Here is a 19,389-nt window from a genome sequence, read left to right as displayed (position 1 = left end):
TAAACTCTACAATGTTTGGCCTTTTTTTTTTTTTTTTAAGTTTATTTATTTTGAGAGAGAGAGCGAGAGAGAGTGCAGAAGCACGGGAGGGACAGAGAGAAAGGGTGAAAGGGAGAATCCCAATCAGGCTCTGCACTGTCAGGACAGAACCCAACTCCAACTCAGGGCCTGAACTCACAAACCAAGAGATCAAGAGTGGACGCTTAACTGACTAAGCCACCTGGGTGCCCCTAAACTCTAGAATGTTTTAATACTGATAGGTTTCCGTGAAAGCCTACAGGACTTCCTTTCCTGGAATGCCCATACAATTGGTTCTAGCACTGGGTGACACTGGGTTCATCCAGTTCAGTACACTAAGCATGAGCCAGAGAAACTGGTATTGTCGAAACTGTTGTTTTCCTTCTTATAAATCTCGTACTAATGTAAAAAGAGTGATCAAAAGCATTTAGGAAAGAGTATCATGACAGGATGCCACAAATACCTCCCCCCCCCCCCCCCCCCCCCCAGCCGGTCCACGGACCAAGGCACATTTCCAAGTCAAGGATTTCACCTAACAAGGTAAGGTATTTGAGGGAATAGGAAAACCTAGGGTAGGCCTCTGCTAACCAGATCCAGGTGAATTACTAAGGGAAAATGTTCTTGGGGTTACTCTCCATGAAGAGGAGTAACCAGCCTTTCCATCAATGTCCTTTCCTGTTTCTGACAGGGACAGTGCTGGCCTGGCGAGGGTGGGAGTTCGGGGGGGATCATTACTCTGACCACCACCATATAGATTTGTGTTTCTCAAACTGCTGCCCAGTGGAATCAACTGGAACGCTCTAAATCATCCTGCTGCCCCCTTCCGATGCCCAGAGATTCTAATCTAGCTAGTCTGAGGTACAGTTTGAGCATCTGGAATTTTTAAAAGCTACCCACGTGATTCCAATGTGTAGCTAGTATCGCAAAGCACTGGCATATACGTAAAGTCTTCCAACAAACTTTCCTCTAAAAACCACCACCCTGTCATTTCGTTTTCTGGCGTTTGGTTTCTGTCTCGGCATTTTTCTCCCCACCCAACACACACGCGCACACACACACACACCCGCAGGATGGTGAATTTCTCCCAGCAGTCGGACTGAAATCGTCCCAAAGTGGAATTCATGAGCTGTCCTTGGTAAACGAGAAAGCTGGCGAGGAAACTGATTCCCGCCCATAGTATGAACAATGGCCACTCCTTGCTGTGCTGCTCGACCTTTCTTGGGCCATTTCCCACTTGCAGTTTTCAGATTAGGGACTGTCTTGGGAGACCACACAACATTTTTTTTTTTTTTTTTCCTATTCTGGTTGGCATTTGACAGACTTCTAGTTGAAGGCACCAGGTCCCTGGGCGGGCACTCTCTCAGCCTCCAAGAGCTACCTCCGAATCCAAGGCACCCTCCTTTCTGCCTCAAGACCGCTTACTTTCCTGGTAACCTAATTAAGATTCCTGGGGAACCAAGCCAACGCCACTCGCTTCTCCTCCGTTCTCCCCAGGTTTTTACTTGGAAGGCAGATGTTTACATTTGCAGATGGGAGCTCATCGCAGGCCCCACCCCAGCAAAGAGAAAAAGCCAGCCCCTCTCCCGGCCCCTTATCCGCCTTTCCAAGTCTGGGATCCCTGGGGGCGGGTGACGCGAGAGCCCCCGCCCTCGCCCTCGCCCTCGCCCTCGCCCTGCCCGGCACCTGGTGCGGCAAACTCCCCCACCCGTCTCTTTGCCCCACCCTTGGTGATTCAGAGCGCCAGCCCCGCCCAGGCTCTAATTTAACTCGCCCGGCGGAACCGTCGGGCGCTGCTGCTACTTACGGCTCCTTGCTGGAGCCGCTTGGACTCGCTCCGGGTCCCCGTCCCCGCGCGCCATGGGTCCCGCGCGGCGGAGCGTCCCCGCAGCGCTGCGCTTCCTGGGCGGGCTGAGCGTGCCGCTGCTGCTGCTGCTGCTGCTGTGCCCACCCGCCGCGCAGGGTGAGCGGGGAGGACCCGGGTGGGGGGGCAGCCCCCCTGGGTGAACCCTTAGTCCGCGTGGGAGGGGCTGGATCCGTCTCCGCGGAGACCGGGAAGTCTGGGGACCCGGGGGAGGTGAGGAATGCGGGCACGGGTAATTGTTCCCGTAATCCTCTACCCTTGAGGCTCAGAGCTCCCACTAGCACGACCCGTTGGGGACCGGGAGAGGATCGCCGCTGCTAAAATGCAAGTTTTGGGGTCTTGCGGTGCCGGCCCCCAGCTCGCGTGGCTTTAGGAGTGAGGCGTGGACGGTTGAGGAAGCGCGGGCTGAGTCTGCGGAGCAGCCGAACACGGGGAACCCAAAGGGCAGGGCTCAAAGAGTGAATGCTCAGCCTCCCCTCCCCCCCAAAACATCTCTTTAAGGGTGGGTGGCCAAAGAGTTGACCACTCTCACCTCTTACACAGTTGGGTGCTACACGGGACGCTACAAGTTTGCGCGTCTTCTTTGGGTAGTAACGTCCGGAGGGGGCGTCCGTCTTCATTGTGCGCTTAGCAACTGTATGCGTGTTCTAAACCACTTTACAAACAAAAGAATGAAGGGAAGGGGTTCCTTCCTTATTTTAGCACTGAATTAATTGACAAGAATGGCAGCCTAGCAAGTTCCTGGACGGAACTTGGAAGTTCAGCGCTGGATGGAACTGTTACATGTGTATCAAAAGCCCTTGCCGCTTCCCTTACTCCTCTGGGAAAAGGTATGTTGCTGTGAATTGAAAAGTCTTAAGTGCTTTTTTTTTTTTTTTCTCCCTAGGTGACTGCAGCTTGCCCCCAGAGGTACCTAATGCCCACCCAACTCTGAGTGATCGTGATCTTAAGAGTTTTCCTGAAGGAACCACAGTAACATACAAATGTAATGAAGGCTTTGTAAAAGTCCCTGGCAAGCCAGACTCCGTGATCTGTCTCAGTAACAATCAATGGTCAGAGGTGGCAGCATTTTGTAACCGTAAGTTCTTAATTTTTTTGTATGTAAGTTATGGGAATGGAATGTATCTTGTTAGTTTAATTTTATCCCTCTTCGCAGTGACTGGTAATTAATAGTTTTCAAGCATTATTAAACCCCAGGGTATAGCTGGCACTTTACCCTGCAGCTAATTGACTGTCATTACTTCCCAGAATAGGTCCTGCTTCTTCATTAACAGGTTTGGGGTTTCTGTTGTTTTTTGTTTGTTTGTTTTGTTCTTTGTGGGGTTTTTTTTTTTGTTTGTGTTTGTTGTTGTTTCCCCCTAATGCTGTACCTCCTGAAATAATAGAGAAAATAAACAATAGGTACAACATAGGAAGTAAATTATATATGTTTGGCAATCACCTTGAGACACATAACAGAGGTCTGTTTTCTTAAATTTCATTTTGGAAGGTAGGCTTTAGCAAATACCACTCTGTGGTGGTGTTTTAAAAAGTTCTCTATTTTTACCTCCAAATCTATCATTAGAGGTATAGTCCTGCATTAGCTTTGACATATACAAGTAAACATAAAGGTAAGACTTGGTTCCTGGCTTTGGACAACCTGCAGTAATAGAAGGTAGGTAAATACAGAACCTGCCACAAGTGTTTTTTGCAACCAGGTGTGAAATCAGCTTTAACTTTTTGTTTTTACGTATCCATGATTTCAGAAGGCAGTGTGTTCAAGTAAGTAGGCCTTTGAGCATGTATCAAGTTTTAGAGTTTATGACCCTTCTACATATATTGAGTTGGGTGGGGACTCTTCCCCCCCCCATTTTACAGCTGGAAAACAGTCCCCCAGAAGTGAGATAACTTCTTGAGACCAGCAGTTCTTATGCACGAGAGCCAGCGTCCGAACTTGAGCCTTTGGACTAGACATCCAATGTCCCTTCCACGATCCCATGCTTCTCCAAATTCACAATTGCCCAGACATTTACAGTTAATACTTTTATGTACATTATTGGCCCATCTGATCCTTGGCCTCCTGGGTTGTTAGGATTAAATGAGTTTTTACATGTATAAGACATTTAGAAGTATTCAACAAATATTAGCTATTATTGTCACTGGTATTGTCATTGTCCAGGACATTAGCCCAGGAGTCTGGAAATACTGGTTTTCATCTGATCTCCTCCCCATCCTCCATAGGGCAAATAAGCGTCAGTGCCAGAACTGTGCCAGCAATTTAAATGGGTTCTACTTCCTGCATTGTGGGCATAGTGATATCTACATACCCAATTTACTTCATAAGCATACGTGTGAATATGCTCGATGTGCTGTAAATGTCATAGTCATATTAATATGGTCAAATACGAAATATGTACAAAGAAGTACAGAAAAAGGCGTGATGTAAGGGATCAAATAATTCTGGATAATTAAACATAGATTATAAAACAAAGTGATGTTACCTATGTTGTTGCTTTTGTTAATACTTTCAGGTAGCTGCGATGTTCCACCCAGGCTACGTTTTGCATCGCTCAAGAGGTCTTTTAGCAAACAGAATTATTTCCCCGAGGGTTTCGTTGTGGAATACGATTGCCGTCCAGGCTACAGAAGGAACCAAACTCTCTCAGAGAAACTAACTTGCCTTCAGAATTTTACGTGGTCCACACCAGATGAATTTTGCAAAAGTGAGTATAATTTTACAGAGTATTCTCAATCATACGGTATTTGGGGAAATAGTATTTCTTCCTTCATTCATGCCAGAAGTCTACGTGTGCCTGTCATTATTTAGAATTTCTGGAAAGAACCATTAATTTTATTTTAAATTAGGCAAACTAAATACTCGTGAGATAGGAATATTAATTAACTCACACATTTCACATTTAATTAGTTTAAGGCCACCTCAGATGTAATGAGTGTATATTCTAAATATGTTATTTGAAACTTACCATATGAAAGCAGGGTATGAAACGTCTACGGATAAGAAGTGACAATGCATTTGCATAGATGTGCCTGATAATCTAATGAAAAAATAAATTTGTGCTCTCTTCTAGAAAAATCCTGTCCTACTCCTGGAGATATAGCACATGGTCATGTCAGTATAACAACTGACATATCATATGGTGCATCTATTTCCTTCTCGTGTGACACAGGGTACGTTTGGGCATAGTTTGTATTTATACTCTATATTTAATTAGTGTGAAAACAGGATGGAAGGTGTAAGTGTTTACATTTGTGGTCAGTGTTTACAAGCTAGTCCCCATAAAACGAGTCCTCTGCTCAAAGATCTTTTATCATGAGCTCATCACAGTTACGTGTAATAAAATGGGGCAAGAAAAGACAATTTCTTGTAACATCAAATTCCCTCAATTGCTAGATTTCAGTACGTCTGTGATTCACGAGAACGTTTTAAATGTGATTGGCAAAGGAAGAAAAACATGTTTGCACTTGTAGAAATTAAGTCCTTCAATGGTTCAAAAGAAACCAGTCCTTAATTTGCCTAAATTTACCATATTTTCTTCTATATGCAAATGGCCTGTTAGAAAGTATGATGTGTCAAAGACATTTATTCCTAGTGTGAAAATACCATTCTGCCCTGAGGTCTTTTCTAAGTCCCATATGTACGGAAGAGGAACTCACTCATTGAGTATCATCGGTGTCTCAGACACTTCTGGAAACTTTATGTTCATTTTCTCATTGAATATCTGCACATTGAATTATGATATTTTACTCCATGTGTGTGTGTGTGTGTGTGTGTCCCTGCTCTTTAGAAAATAAAAATACCAGCATCACTTGTCTCCTGTACGAAACAGAGACGTTTGGGTCATTAATATGATTAATATCAAATCTGGGGAGTACTTTGAACCCTTAAAATATGTTCTGTTATTCTGTGAACGCCTTATTGATCGTTTAGCATTCAGAAATATAAAATATCCAAACATCTGTATCACCGTAAAATGTTTCAAAACACTTTCATGTTCTCTCACACGGATTCCACCCAAATCAAAAATGTTTTGCCTGTCTCCTACCTTTTTTTCGTTTGGATATCACCTTTTTAAAAGTAAATTTTTCTTTTCCTTTACACTGCCATGTAAACTTTGATCAACTATTGTCTCGTCTCCATCTACGGATATAGTAAATATTTTAAGGTGATAATTCTGGAGAATTTAAACGAAGCCACACACGTGTGGATGAGACCTAACTTTTCTCTCCATTCATTGTTTTAGGTATAGGCTAGTAGGTGCAACTTCTAGTTACTGTTCCCTTGTAGACCAGGGTGTGGAGTGGAGTGACCCGTTGCCAAAATGCGAAGGTAAGACTGAAAAAGACCTAAGTGCTCTGGTGGTAAGGCTGAATAATCAGTGGTAAATTACGCTCTTATTTCTTTAAGTGTGTTTATTTATTTTTGAGAGAGACGAAGACAGCGCAAGTGGTGGGGGTGGGGTGGGCAGAGAGAGGGGGAGAGGGAGAATCCCAAGCAGCTCTGTGTTGTCAGCGCAGAGTTGGATGCGGGGCTTGAACTCATGAAACTGGAAGATCATGACCTGAGCCGAAACCAAGAGAGTCGGTGCTTAACCGACTAAGCCACCCAGGCACCCCTGCGTTACTTCCTCTCATTAAGAATTATCCACAGTGTGTATTTGTAGTACCCTCACTTTCCAATGTAGGAATGTCTTAGCTACTTTATCAGTAATGTTTCTTACTTTATTAGTTATGGAGATAAAGGATTAAAAACTCAACAAACTCCAAAACACACACACACACACACACACACACACACATACACACACACAAAAGCCAACAAACTGAGATATGTATTGTGTTCAGTCGTACATTATCCTACCTTTCCTTCTAACAATCAAGCAAAATAGATACAGAGTTTTTCTTCCCCCACAATTTTTAATTTTATGGATTAAAATACTTTTTATCAGAGAATCTATATGATCTGACCCTACATCCCAACATAAGTGGCAAGAGAAGGCATTTAACCCAGACTTCTGGATTCAAATCCATTATTTTTCTAAAACCCAGTGTTGCCTATCTGCCTCTTGTGGGATTATGAGTTGAGCTAATTATCAATAAATGTTTCCAAGTGTGATTTATTTTTCATCATTAGAGAAATAAGGTTATACAATATAGAAGAAATATGACTTCTGCACTTGAGGATCTTATCTGCTAAAAGGGAGGTAGGGCACAGAAATAATATCATAAATACATGTATCAAGCCAAATTTATATCCACTCTAGACATAGGTCTCCTGAAAATTGAGAGGGGTAACGTCCATGGAACATATTTCTTTTTTCTTCTTAAGAAAAAATGTAGCATTTAAAAATGTAGACTTGAGGGGTACCCGGGTGGGTGCAGTTGGCTGAGTTCTGGCTCTTGACTTTGGCTCAGGTCATGATCTCACGGTTCGTGAGATTGAGCCCCACATCGGGCTGCATGCTAACAGTGCACAGCCTGCTTGGGATTCTCTTTCTGCCTCTCTCTCTGCCTTTCTCTCTGTCTCTTCTCTGTCTCTGTCTCATTCTCTCTCTGTCTCTCTCTTTCAAAAATAAATAAACATTTCTTAAAAACTTTAAAAATGTAGGCTTTATTTCTCCCATCTTTGCTGAAATCATTGCTAAGTTCAAGTTCTTGGTGTTATTAGGAGCAGGAAACTGGAATAGACTTAGCGTAATTTGTCCGGCACGTATTGATGGGCACACTGTAGTAGGCAATGTGTGGGGTCAGTTGATATGAAGACAAATAAATTGAAGCCTTGCCAACCAAGAGCTTACAGGAGTAAGCTGATCACACCCACACCCTCCTTGCGCTCACTCCACCCTCTTCTCTCTGCTACATCTTTGTCTCGTTGTTATTACTTCGAAAATTTTAGCATTACTGCCCCCCACCATCTTTCCCATTTCCACCATCCAGCCGGGGATGTTGTACATGATACTAGAGTAAGTCTGGACGGCAAAGAGGAACCAGACTGTATTTTTTTCCCGACACAGACAACTTGTCCAGGAGTCTGGACAAGCAGTCTCCCAGTCTGAGGCCGCAATCTTCACAAGCAACCGCTGTCAGGAACTTCACAGACATGTGGACACCAAGCACGTAACCCAGCACAGTAGAGCTTCTGCACTGCAAACACACTTTCTCTTCATGTTTGGCCGGGGCTGGGCCACAGTCCTACTCCCTGTCTGGTAACTTGAACTCCATTTTCCTCTTTTGACTGGGGTTTCTGTTTTTCTCTTTGATTGTTCTATCCATTTCGCAGTTCAGCAACCACGGACACCTGTGTCTTACAAAACAGGAGCCCTTTATCCTAAAAAAAAACCCGTGCCTTCAGCTATCCCGATAAAGCCCAGTTCTTTTAGGCTCTGATTCTGATTTTCCACGTGACTTAATTTTTCTGTTTGGACAATGCCAAAGGATGAAGTGGAAAATACACCTTCTTAAACAGTGAGCTGCCTCACCTTAAGTACACAGCCGTGGCCTCCGGACACACCAGAGTGCTTTAATGTCAGCGTGTAGACTGAGGAAGGAAAGAAAAGGTTAAGGTCAAGATGTGCCCTTGGTTACACATCAAACTTAGGTAGTGCTTGGTCCTTTCTGAATGAAGCTTCAATGTCAGAAGAATCTGTTTTCTTACTTTCTCCCAATGTTTTCTTTTCTTTTTAAAAAAAAATTTTTTTTTATTGTTTATTTCTTTCTGAGAGTGAAGGAGAGAGAGAGAGAGAGACAGAGTGTGAGCAGGGGAGGTGCAGAGAGAGAGAGGGAGACACAGATTCCGAAGCAGGCTCCAGGCTCTGAGCTGACAGCTCAGAGCCCGACGTGGGGCTCAAACCCAAGGACCGCAAGACCATGACCTGAGCAGAAGTCGGACGCTCAACCGACTGAGCCACCCGGGTGCCCCTCCCAATGTTTCCTTTTTTCAGAAGTACCTTTAGTGAACTGCTATCCCCTGCAATCCTGGAATATATCTGTATAATACCTGCCGTCCCAGACCCATCCCATTATCTTCACCTCCCACTTCTAATCACTAAATCGTTTTGCTTTATCTCCTTAATATACTTCCAAACCTGTGTCTTATCCTCCATCTGTATGACTTCTATGTGGTTGATTATCCTTCATCTGGACTCTTGCAGTAAGGGCCACTCCTAACATTTTCAAGGGCCCAGAGCAAATCTAAATGGAGGTTCGTGACCTAAGACCCAATCTGTCTCAAATAGATATCCCCTTCTGTTGCTGTGAGAAGTCTCTGATGCCTGTCAGTGGACCACTCGGCCCACACACCCAAGCCATGCGCCCTGTGACCTTTTTTTCCCACTCCACTGAACTTTGGGCTGCAGATGTACACATCGACAGTATAGACCATTCTCAACAATCGGGACCATGTGATTGCTTCCACAGCATATATACTAAAATTGGGACGATACAGAGATTAGCGTGGCCCTTGCTCAAGGATGACACACAAATTTGTGAAGTGTTCCATATTAAAAAAAAAAAAAAAAAAGAATACAGACCAGGAGAAGGGACCTTTCAGGCCCTGCAAAGGGTGCTGGCACAGGGAATTCTGGGCCAGTTCCTAGAGCGTGATTTACAGCGGGAGTGGAGGGGGAGCTCGCAGTGAGCACGCCTTCGTGCCCTGCAGATATCCCACCCGGTAGGGAGAGGCACAGTCAGAGGAGGGCCACAGCGTGGCATTTTAAAGTGTGGGAGCCAGGGGCGTCTGGGTGGCTCACTTGGTTCAGCATCCAACTTCGGCTCAGGTCATGATCTCGCGGTTCGTGAGTTTGAGCCCCACATCTGTGCTGATGGTGCAGGGCCTGCTTGGGAGTCTCTCTCTCTCTCTCTCTCTCTCTCTCTCTCTCTCTCCCTGCCTCTCTCTCTGCCCCTCCCCACCCCATCTATCTCAAAATAAATAAAACTTAAAAAGAAAATAAAGTGTGGGAGCTAGGGCAAGAGTCCCCACTTGCCTGAGCTCAAAGGTGACACTGTTCGCAATGGCCCCATCCTCTATTCTTGTAATATTTCATCCACACGCTACCCAGAGTGATGCATCTGAAACACAAATGTGTCTCATCATTTCCTTCTTAAAGCTGATCCTTGTCTCCTCGTCACTTACAACGTCCAGACTCCTTGGTGAAGCATACAAGGCTAGCCGTGGCCTTCCTACTTCGTGCTTATGTCTTGCCCTCATACTTCACGCTGTACCCACGCTCACTGCCCTCCCGCTTTCCTTCTGTGACTGCCTCTGCCTGGAGTGACCTTTGGCCCCTTCAATTGCTGGACTTCTCTTCTTTTTCTTATTGAGGGTTTGCTTTGATAGTCCTAGAAGTTTCTCCTGACCTTCCAGCTGGTTAACTGTCCTTCTTCTCTCTTTCCACACCACGGAACACACTTCTGCCGAAAGTCTCCCTATCTTGTGTTAAAATTAAAATCGTTTGTATTTAATTAAAGATTAAATTAAAATCTTTTTTGTCACTCTGCTTGAAGACCCAGGACTTAGTATCTTCTTTAGTTTTGCAATTCTGTTTCTAGAACAATGCCTGGTATGCATTAGGCACTCGGAAAATATCTGAACTGTATCGATGGTGATATGTGTTGTTATCAGACACCCAAGCCCAGAGCAAAGTAGACTAACTTGTTTTTGCTTCTTGCTTTGATCGATGGCCTAAAAGTAATTTATAAATTTTCTAGTATTCTCTGGTTACTTAAGGCCGCTCGACGTAATGTAATTTGATGTATACAGGTGATCAAATTGCTTTCCTAATTCAAGGAAAAAAAAATAACAAACAACGTCATGGCTCTAGAGAATGTGGAACCATTGCATTGTTTTTTTAATCAGGGCAACTTCTAGAGAGAGGTCTCTTTTTATAGTATAACCAGAGAGACCCTGCTTGTATTTGTTTGACATATTCCGCTGCTCAATAAATTTACGTGAAGTAAAAGGCTGTGAGTCAATACATGCTTAAAAAAATTTATCCTAAAGGTTAAAATGTAATCCTGACATTTAAGGTATTTTGCTCTGTCAAAATGATCTATTCGTATTTCCCAAGTATGCCACTTAACTTCTTTATTTTTTTTAAGGTTTATTCATTTTTCAGAGACAGACAGAGCGTGAGTGGGGGAGGGGCAAAGAGAGAGGGAGACACAGAACCTGAAACAGGTTCCAGGCTCTGAGCTGTCAGCACAGAGCCCATTGCAGGGCTCAAACTCACAGACCATGAGATCATGACCTGAGCTGAAGTCTCAAAAGCTCAACTGACTGAGCCACCCAGGCACCCCGCCACTTGACTTCTAAGCTCCTTTCCTTTAGCATCATTTTTCCCTGGAATAAAGAGCAATGCCCTCTTCTCTGCTGTCTTTGCAGAAGGGTACATCTCAGTATTAAATTCAAGTTCCATTTCCTCCTTAAAATCTCTGTCCTGCTTTCACTTCTGAACTTTGGCAGTATTTACTTTTTTCTAGCACAATTTGATCTGGAATAGGTACAGACTTTATTGTAATTTTTGCTTTACTTATATGTTCTAAATCTTATTTCTTTTTTTTAAAAAATATATTTTGAGAGAGAGAGAGAGAGCAGGGAAGGGGTTTGAGACAAGGGCAGAGAGAGAGAGAGAATCCCAAACAGGCTCCATGCTATCAGACCAGAGCCTGATGCAGAGCGAGATCCCACAGACTGTGAGATCATGACCTGAGCCAAGATCAGGAGTCAGATGCTTAAATGCCTAAGCCATTTCTTATTCTAAATCTTATTTCTTATTTCTAAATTCTTATTTCTATTCTATTCTATTTCTTATTTCTTATTTCTAAATCTTATTTCTATACATTGGTCTCAAAGTTAGCATTCATGTTTTACAACATTTGCATCCAAAGCTCCAAATATATTCTCGTTACTTAATATGTATTTATAAGCATCCCTTGTTGATAATGCTGAATTTAGAGAAATGGTAGATTTTTAATTCTTTAAAATAATTTAACATATCTTAGTCTTATGTAAAAATACCTTGGCAGTTTTATTAATTTAAAATATGTTGGAATTTTTTAAAGAAATTGTTTGTCCAGAACCACAAGAAATTAGCAATGGAAGCATTCAAAATCCACGGAAAACCTATGTGTATCAACAGTCTGTAAAATATCAGTGTAATCAAGGCTTTACCCTGATCGGAGAGAACTCTATTTATTGTACTGTCAAAGATGACCAAGGAGAATGGAGTGGCCTGCCCCCTGAATGCAAAGGTAATCAGTTTGCATAGTTATGTTTTTGTTTTATTTTTACCTTTAGGACTATATGTGGGCTACAGAGATTCCATGAACCCCCTGAGAAATGAATGTACGATGTTGTACATGTGCATATCTGCATTTTTCTGGGGGACACAGTTTTTTATCAGATCCTCAGAAGAGTCTATGGGTTCCAAGAAAGAAAGAACCACTGATATGGAGAACATATGATAATATATAAATAAATACATACATATACACACACAGCATATACAAATACACACGCGTGCACACACACACACACACACACACACACACACACACACACCGTAATGTCTCATGCTATAGTGAATTAGCTTAAGTTTGCTACTTCTTACCACATTACTTTCAATGAGTTAATATTAATACAAAGGTCCGTAGGGTGGCTTATTTTATTCAGTTAGGAGGGAAAGTTAGACTTAACTGAGGGATCTAGCTAGTAGTCCCAGTAGGTGGTATTTGTTTTAGCAATGTCATGTTTGAATGCCGGTATAACTCAAGCAAATGCTACTTTTATAATTATACTTGGAATTGCATTGGCATGGATTTTTAAATATCAGTGTTTGTGAAAAGTAGGTTTGTGTTATAAACGGTGTACATTAACAGAGCAGTAATATTAAAACCATGCAGACTAGTATAAAATGAGAAGTAAACCCTCAGAAGTGACCGCGGTTCACAAATTTTCGTGTTCGATTCTAGAAAATAAACATACACACGCATATTTTTTTTACAACATTTATTTTTTTAATCATAGCTGTTGTATGGATGTATCATTTATTTAACCTGTTGAGGGGAATTTAGTTTTTGATTCTAGTTTGCTTCGTGAATTATTATGACAAAAGATGCTGCAAGGAATATTATACATCTGGAATTGCACGTGTGGGCAAGTACATTTTGTACAATAAATTCCTTGCAGTGTAATTACTGAAGCAAAGGTATACGCACTTGAACTTTTGATAGATGGTATCAACACTGTTTCCAAAGAAAATGTAGCAATTTACTCTCCTACCCATATCGCATCATTTTGCTGGTTCTCTGCACAGTCAATGAGCATGGTTATTATGATGTGGAGATGTGACAATGTAAGCAGTGAACATTTCATTTTATTGTTTGAGTTAATTTAATTATGGGTGAGGTGTGATATGTGGTTTTTTTTCCCCCTTAATCTATTTGACACATGTCATATTTACCCTGCTTTATTAAATCATCAGTTATTTAGAGCTTACAACTCTAGGATAGTGCCCAAGTAGGCCATGGTAGGCTAATGTTTCTATTACAATAACTGCCAAATCTGGATCCATTTTTTTAAGTCATATTTTTTCAATTCATTTTTATTTTTTGAGAGAGAGAGAGAGAGAGAGAGAGAGCAGGGGAGGGGCAGAAAGAGAGAGAGGAGGAGAGAGAATCCCAAGCAGGCTGCACACCAAGAGCACAGAGCCTGATGCGGGGCTCGAACTCATGAACCGTGAGATCATGACCTGAGCTGAAATTCGAGAGTTGGCCACTTAACCGATTGAGCCACCTAGACGCTCCCTTTTAAGTCATATTTTTAAAGGCGTAAGTTACAGGTCCTGGGAACAAGGAGGACTGCATGAACTCGAATTCCTGGGGGTGGCGAGTGAAGGCAAGATGTTCTGAGGTACACCTGTTCTGGGGATTCGTCGCAACTCACATAAAAAAACCACCGCCAGGAAAGAGAGAAGTGGGCAAAGCTTTTATTTATTTATTTTTAAATTATTTTTTAATGTTTACTTATTTTTGAGAGAGAGAGAGAGAGACCAAGCATGAGCAGGGAAAGGGCAAAGAGAGAGGGAGGCACAGAATCCGAAGCAGGCTCCGGGCTCTGAGTTGTCAGCCCAGCGTGGCTTGAACCTACAAACCGCGAGATCATGACCTGAGCCCAAGTTGAACGCTTAACCGACTGAGCTACGCAGGTGCCCCAAGAAATGGGCAAAGCTTTTAATGGTTCTGGTGGGGTAGGAAAATACACGGAAAATTGAGGTTCTCACATGCAGTGCTGGTTTCTCCAAAAGGTCATTTGGTGATTTCTGGGCTGCAGGGGAGACTGGGGTGTTAGACCCAGAGCTTCCAAAGTACAAAATGAAATTCCTCAGATCTTAATGGTATTTGAGCAATGAATACCTATCTGAGGAAGAAGCTTGGATCAAGCACACAGCCAGTCTCCCCCTTAAGATATTTGTGACCATTTTGAAGCTGTGTGGGGAAGGAGGCTGGATTGTTGGGCTGGGGACTCTGAAGGACAGACCTGGGATCCCCCACAGTTTCCCAGGGATGAGGAAACAAAGATCTTCCAGGTTGTCCAGGAAAAGCCCACAGGGGCCATCCCCAAGGATCGGAGGCATTGGTAGAATAGACTGAGTCTTACTAAGACTGAGACCCATCTCAGTTCCTCATGGGCTGAGGAGGTGATCACCTCCATTGCCAGTCTGCCTATCAGAAAAGGGGACCTGTCTTTGGAAGATCATAGCTTCTGAATGTTTTAGATACAAATATCTATAATACAATAAAAAAGTTATTAGGCATGGCGAGAAGCAAGAAATTATAACCAAACCAGGGAGAAATAAGTCCAGAGGAAGGAGATCTAGATAATTGAGTTAGCAGGCAAGGACTTTAAAATAAGTGACTAATATGTTTAAGTTATTAAAGGAAAAGATAAATACAGAATTTCAACAAAGAACTGGAGTCTGTAAAAATGGAGTAGACTTTCTACAGCTGAAAAATACAAAATCCGAAATGAAGAGCATGATAGATAGGTTTCACAGTGATTTGGACACAGCAGGAAGCAGTGTTAGGAACAGGAAGGAAGATTCATTAATAATGCCCAGAAGCACAAAGAGGGGGAAAAATGTAAAATAAAGATACAACTTTAGGAGATATTTGAGACATGTGAAACTGTTCTAACCTATGTTAGCTAAGGAGGAGAGACAGAGAAGGAGATAAATAGGAATAGAAATATTCAGAGAAATGACACACTGTTCCAAAACTGATGAAATACATCAACATATTGCAAAAGTTCTCCGGACTCTAAACAGAACAAAAATAAATCCATTTCCAGGCATCTCATAGCAAAAATTTTGGAAACTTAAAATAAAGATAAAAGTACCAAGAGACAAAGAGACACATTATCTTCAAAGGAGCGACAACTGATCACGGACTTCTCGACAAAAATTATGGAAACCAAAGACAACAAGAAGAAATCCTTCAAGTAAAGAACTGCTCACCCTGGGCTCTTTCCCTGGTGAATACATCCTTTAAGACTGAATGCAAAACGATATGTTCTCCTATGAAAACCAAGGGAACCTGTCCCCAGCAGACCAGACCTGCACAGAATGACACAGTAAAACTAGTCCTTCAAGCAGAATGAAAATAATCCCAAGTAAAACAGGAAAATGCAAAAGGAAATGAAGAACGCTACCAAGATTATATACACGACCATGGACTCTACAAAACAGTCAACGTAGTGCCTCCTGGGATGTGACTTCTATGTCAAATACAATGTGTAATAGCAAGTGAGCAAAAGACAGAAGGAGGTAAATTGAATTCAGATGTTACAAGGTTCTGGCAATACTAAAAAGTGGTAAAGATGTTAATTTGCATAATTGACCTCTAGTTTAATACATGCCATGCTTTCTAGGGCCATCATGAAAATAATAGTGACAGAATGTAGAAATCATAAGCTAATAAGGGAATGTTAATGAATAGTTCTTCCAAAAGGAAACAAGAGAGGAAGAGAAACATAAAATAGATGGGTGGAATGGCAAACTAAGAGTAAGGTGTTTGATATAAACCCAACTGTATCAGTAATTATACTAAGTGTAATTTAAGTAAGATTGCCAGACCGGATTTAAAAAAAAAAAAAAAAAAAACAACTATCTGCTTTACAAGAGACCCAATTTAATGATAAGAACACTGAATGGTCAGACGTAAAAGATGGAAAAATATACTTTGCAAACAATTACCAAAAATCAATAAGTAAATAAAAACAGCTCATGCAATTCTATTAGTATTAAGGCATACGTAAGGTAAGAGAGTACATAATGACAAAGGGGGTCAGTTCAACAGGAATCTATCACGATCTACGATCTATGAACATTTGAAAAAAAGCTTCAATCCACACATTGTTAAAAATGGACAGAAAGAAAAATAGACAAATCCATGATTATAGTTTGAGAATTCTACATACCTGTTTCAATAGCTGATAGAACAAGCAACCAAAAGGAATACAGAAGCAACGGTTAAACTTTAAAAAACTGATATATTTTCATATAAGCATATTTCATTCAGTACTCTTAAGAGCACGGAACCCTGAAAAACTTTTTTTTTCAAGGGTGCATGGAACATTGACCGTATTCTGGGCTCTAAATCACAGTATATCGCAGCAGACTGAAATAATTCGGAGCTCGCTTTCTGATGGCGAGGGCATTAAACTAGACACCAAATAACAAAGAGGTAACCGGAGAAGCACTTTCCAGGAAACTTAAGCTCCACTAGCACGTAAGCCCCCTGGGTCAAAAATGAGAACTAACATGGTGGAACAAAGGATAAATTTTACATGTGAGCATCTTAGAGGAAAAACCCATGTAAAAGCTTTACTTACACTAAGAGCACCGTCTATCATTTTTTGAGTGCCTAAGTACTGTGCCACTGGCTAGGTATTTGATGTGCCTTATCCTTTTTCCAGCGTCATTTGAGGTAGACACAGGAAGCAGAAGTAAAGGACACACAACCTGGGAGTGCATGGGGCAAAATGTCTGTTGGTGGAACTGGCACTATGCTAAAATGTGTTGCTTCGGGGACAAGAACTGTGGGGAATAACTTACCTCAATTATACCTCTCCTTCCTTACAATAATGTCATAAAATCTGCTTTGTTTTTATCTTCATTGCACACACGAGAACACCGAAGCTTAGCAGAATTAGAGAACTTGACCACAGTTTCTAGTGTGTGGTGAAATGGGTCGCCCTACTCGGTGCTGCCTTAGGAAGGAATTTGCAAGCCACGCGAAGTCAAAAAGGCACCGAAGACCTAAAATTGTGCCAGGTTTTTAGATTTGTGATTCTCGTAATAGGATCTTAATGGAAGCTGCAAATTCAGATATTTGTTACCTGACCTAAAATCCAAGGAGGAACTAAATTAGGATATGTAAAGTTGGTAGCCAGCACAAGAGGAAAAAGTTATTTTATTCAGGTTGACTTTATTATGTGAAAAAAGAAGTAAAGCAAAGACGTTTCCGAGGTCGCTAACATGCCAGAAAGCACTGGAAAAAGGAACTATGTTGTGATTATCTCTGTCTGTCCAGTATTGTTCTTTGGTCTTGGCATAAGCAAAGGAAGACATTTTGTGAGAGAAAACATCTCAATTTGGGGTGTGTCACAGGCTGAGATTACTACCAACTCTGACTTTGGTTTCCTTTCTTTACACAGAAAACAGTTTACGAACCTCAGTACTACTTTGGTGCAAACCCACTTTAACTGGCTGTGGGTATCATTTATATCAGAGCAAACACAATGTGGCATTTCAGGTCCTTGGGAAATTCACAATAAGACTTGCTTTCCTAAATGTCAAATTTAGGTGTTTTTAGGAAGAAAGGGAGAAGTCACAGAGCAAGCAGTTGGTTCCTAAATCTTAACTTGACAGCATTATTTAGCTAATTTTTGTACAATTCTCTTCCGCAGAAAACGCCCAGATTTCTAAGGGCATGCCAGCAGTTCAGAAGCCTTCAATGGCAAGTGTTCCAAGTACGAAAGTCCCATCAGCTCCTCAGAAAACCACCACAGTGAATGTTCCAGGTACTAAAGCCCCATCACCTCCTCATAAAGCCACCACAGTGAATGTTCCAGGTACTGAAGCCCCATCAACTCCTCAGAAACCCACCACAGTGAATGTTCCAGGTACTGGAGCCCCATCAACTTCTCAGACACCCACCACCACAAATGTTCCAGGTACCAGAGTCCCATCAGCTCCTCAGAAACCCACCACCATAAATGCTCCAGCTACAAAGGCCCCATCAATTCCTCAGAAATTCAACACAGTAAATGTTTCAGCTACAGAAGCCCTTTTACCTCCTCAGAAATCCAACACAACAAATGCCTCAGCTACAAAGTCCCCCTCAGCTCCTCAGAAACCTGACACAATAAATACTTCAGCTACAGAAGCCCTACCAACTCCTCAGAAACCCAGCATAGTAAATGTTTCAGCTACAAAGGCCCCATCAACTTCTCAGAAACCCAACACAATAAGTTCTTCAGCTATGGAAGTCCTACCAACTCCTCAGAAACCCAACACAATAAATATTTCAGCTACAAAGCTCCCATCAACACCTCAGAAACCCGACACATTAAATTCTTCAGCTACAGAAACCCTACCAACTTCTCAAAATCTCAGCACAGTAAATGTTTCAGCTACAAAGGCCCCATCAACTTCTCAGAAACCCAACACAGTAAGTTCTTCAGCTGTGGAAGCCCTACCAACTCCTCAGAAACCCAACACAATAAATATTTCAGCTACAAAGCTCCCATCAACTCCTCAGAAACCCGACACATTAAATTCTTCAGCTACAGAAACCCTACCAACTTCTCAAAATCCCAGCACAGTAAATGTTTCAGCTATAAAGGCCCCATCAACTCCTCACAAACCCAACACAATAAGTTCTTCAGCTACTAGAGCCCTACCAACTCCTGAGAAACCTACCACTGTAAATGTTCCAGGTACAAAAGCCCCACCAACTCCTCAGAAATCCACCAAAATAAATTCTTCAACTACAAAGTCCCAACCAACTCCTCAGAAACCTACCACAGCAAATGATTCAGCCACAGCCAAAAAATTCCCTGTATCAAATGCTGTATCTACAGAGACCCCACCGGCAGCCCAGAAGCCCATCGTGGCAAATGCGTCTGCTACACAGGCCATACCAGCAACCCGTAGATCCACCACAGCAAAAATTTCATTTACACAGAGTGTTCCAGCAACACAAAAGTCCACCGCTGTCCATGCCCCAGCGACTAAGGGTTTCCATACAACAAAAAGATTGACCTCTGCTCATATTACAGCAAAACAGAGTTCAGCTGTTGTTCCCAGGGCAACCACGCACTTTCGCTCAACAAGCTCACATAAAGGAAGAGGAACTCTTTCTTCAGGTTAGTTGACACTGTTCGGGTTTTCCTGAGTATGGATCTCATGTGCTACGGTAGAAAGAGTTTTTCATGCTAGCGCTCTTGACTTTCT

At 42.2% G+C, this 19,389-nt stretch overlaps 1 protein-coding gene and 1 pseudogene across 15 annotated transcripts in view; both read left to right on the top strand.

The window, feature by feature from the left end:
* The first annotated feature begins 1,775 nt into the window (after window positions 1-1,775).
* The window catches only part of CD55 (CD55 molecule (Cromer blood group)), a 51,665-nt gene continuing 34,051 nt past the window's right edge, over window positions 1,776-19,389 (top strand). For 10 of the 15 annotated variants that reach the window (XR_009613558.3, XR_009613556.3, XM_078440625.2 and 7 more), the window contains exons 1-7: window positions 1,776-1,978; window positions 2,766-2,957; window positions 4,390-4,581; window positions 4,948-5,047; window positions 6,121-6,206; window positions 11,936-12,124; window positions 17,841-19,301. Coding sequence is in view for 13 of the 15 variants with exons in the window: in XM_078440625.2 (XP_078296751.2) it covers window positions 1,876-1,978; window positions 2,766-2,957; window positions 4,390-4,581; window positions 4,948-5,047; window positions 6,121-6,206; window positions 11,936-12,124; window positions 17,841-19,301 (2,323 nt within the window). In the remaining 2 variants the exon portion in view is untranslated. Of the gene's footprint in view, window positions 1,979-2,504; window positions 2,667-2,765; window positions 2,958-4,389; window positions 4,582-4,947; window positions 5,048-6,120; window positions 6,207-11,935; window positions 12,125-17,840; window positions 19,302-19,389 lie in introns of those variants that run through there. The other 5 variants (XM_081791901.1, XM_078440626.2, XM_060643974.3 and 2 more) reach the window with 5 other exon arrangements.
* On the top strand, window positions 9,281-9,380 carry LOC132687017 (U6 spliceosomal RNA; annotated as a pseudogene).

This window comes from Panthera onca, chromosome F1, assembly GCF_046562875.1.
Source record: "Panthera onca isolate mPanOnc1 chromosome F1, mPanOnc1 haplotype 2, whole genome shotgun sequence".
NCBI classification, from domain to species: domain Eukaryota; kingdom Metazoa; phylum Chordata; class Mammalia; order Carnivora; family Felidae; genus Panthera; species Panthera onca.
Note: the sequence above shows the minus strand (reverse complement) of the source record. Positions and strands in the feature narration are given on the sequence as shown.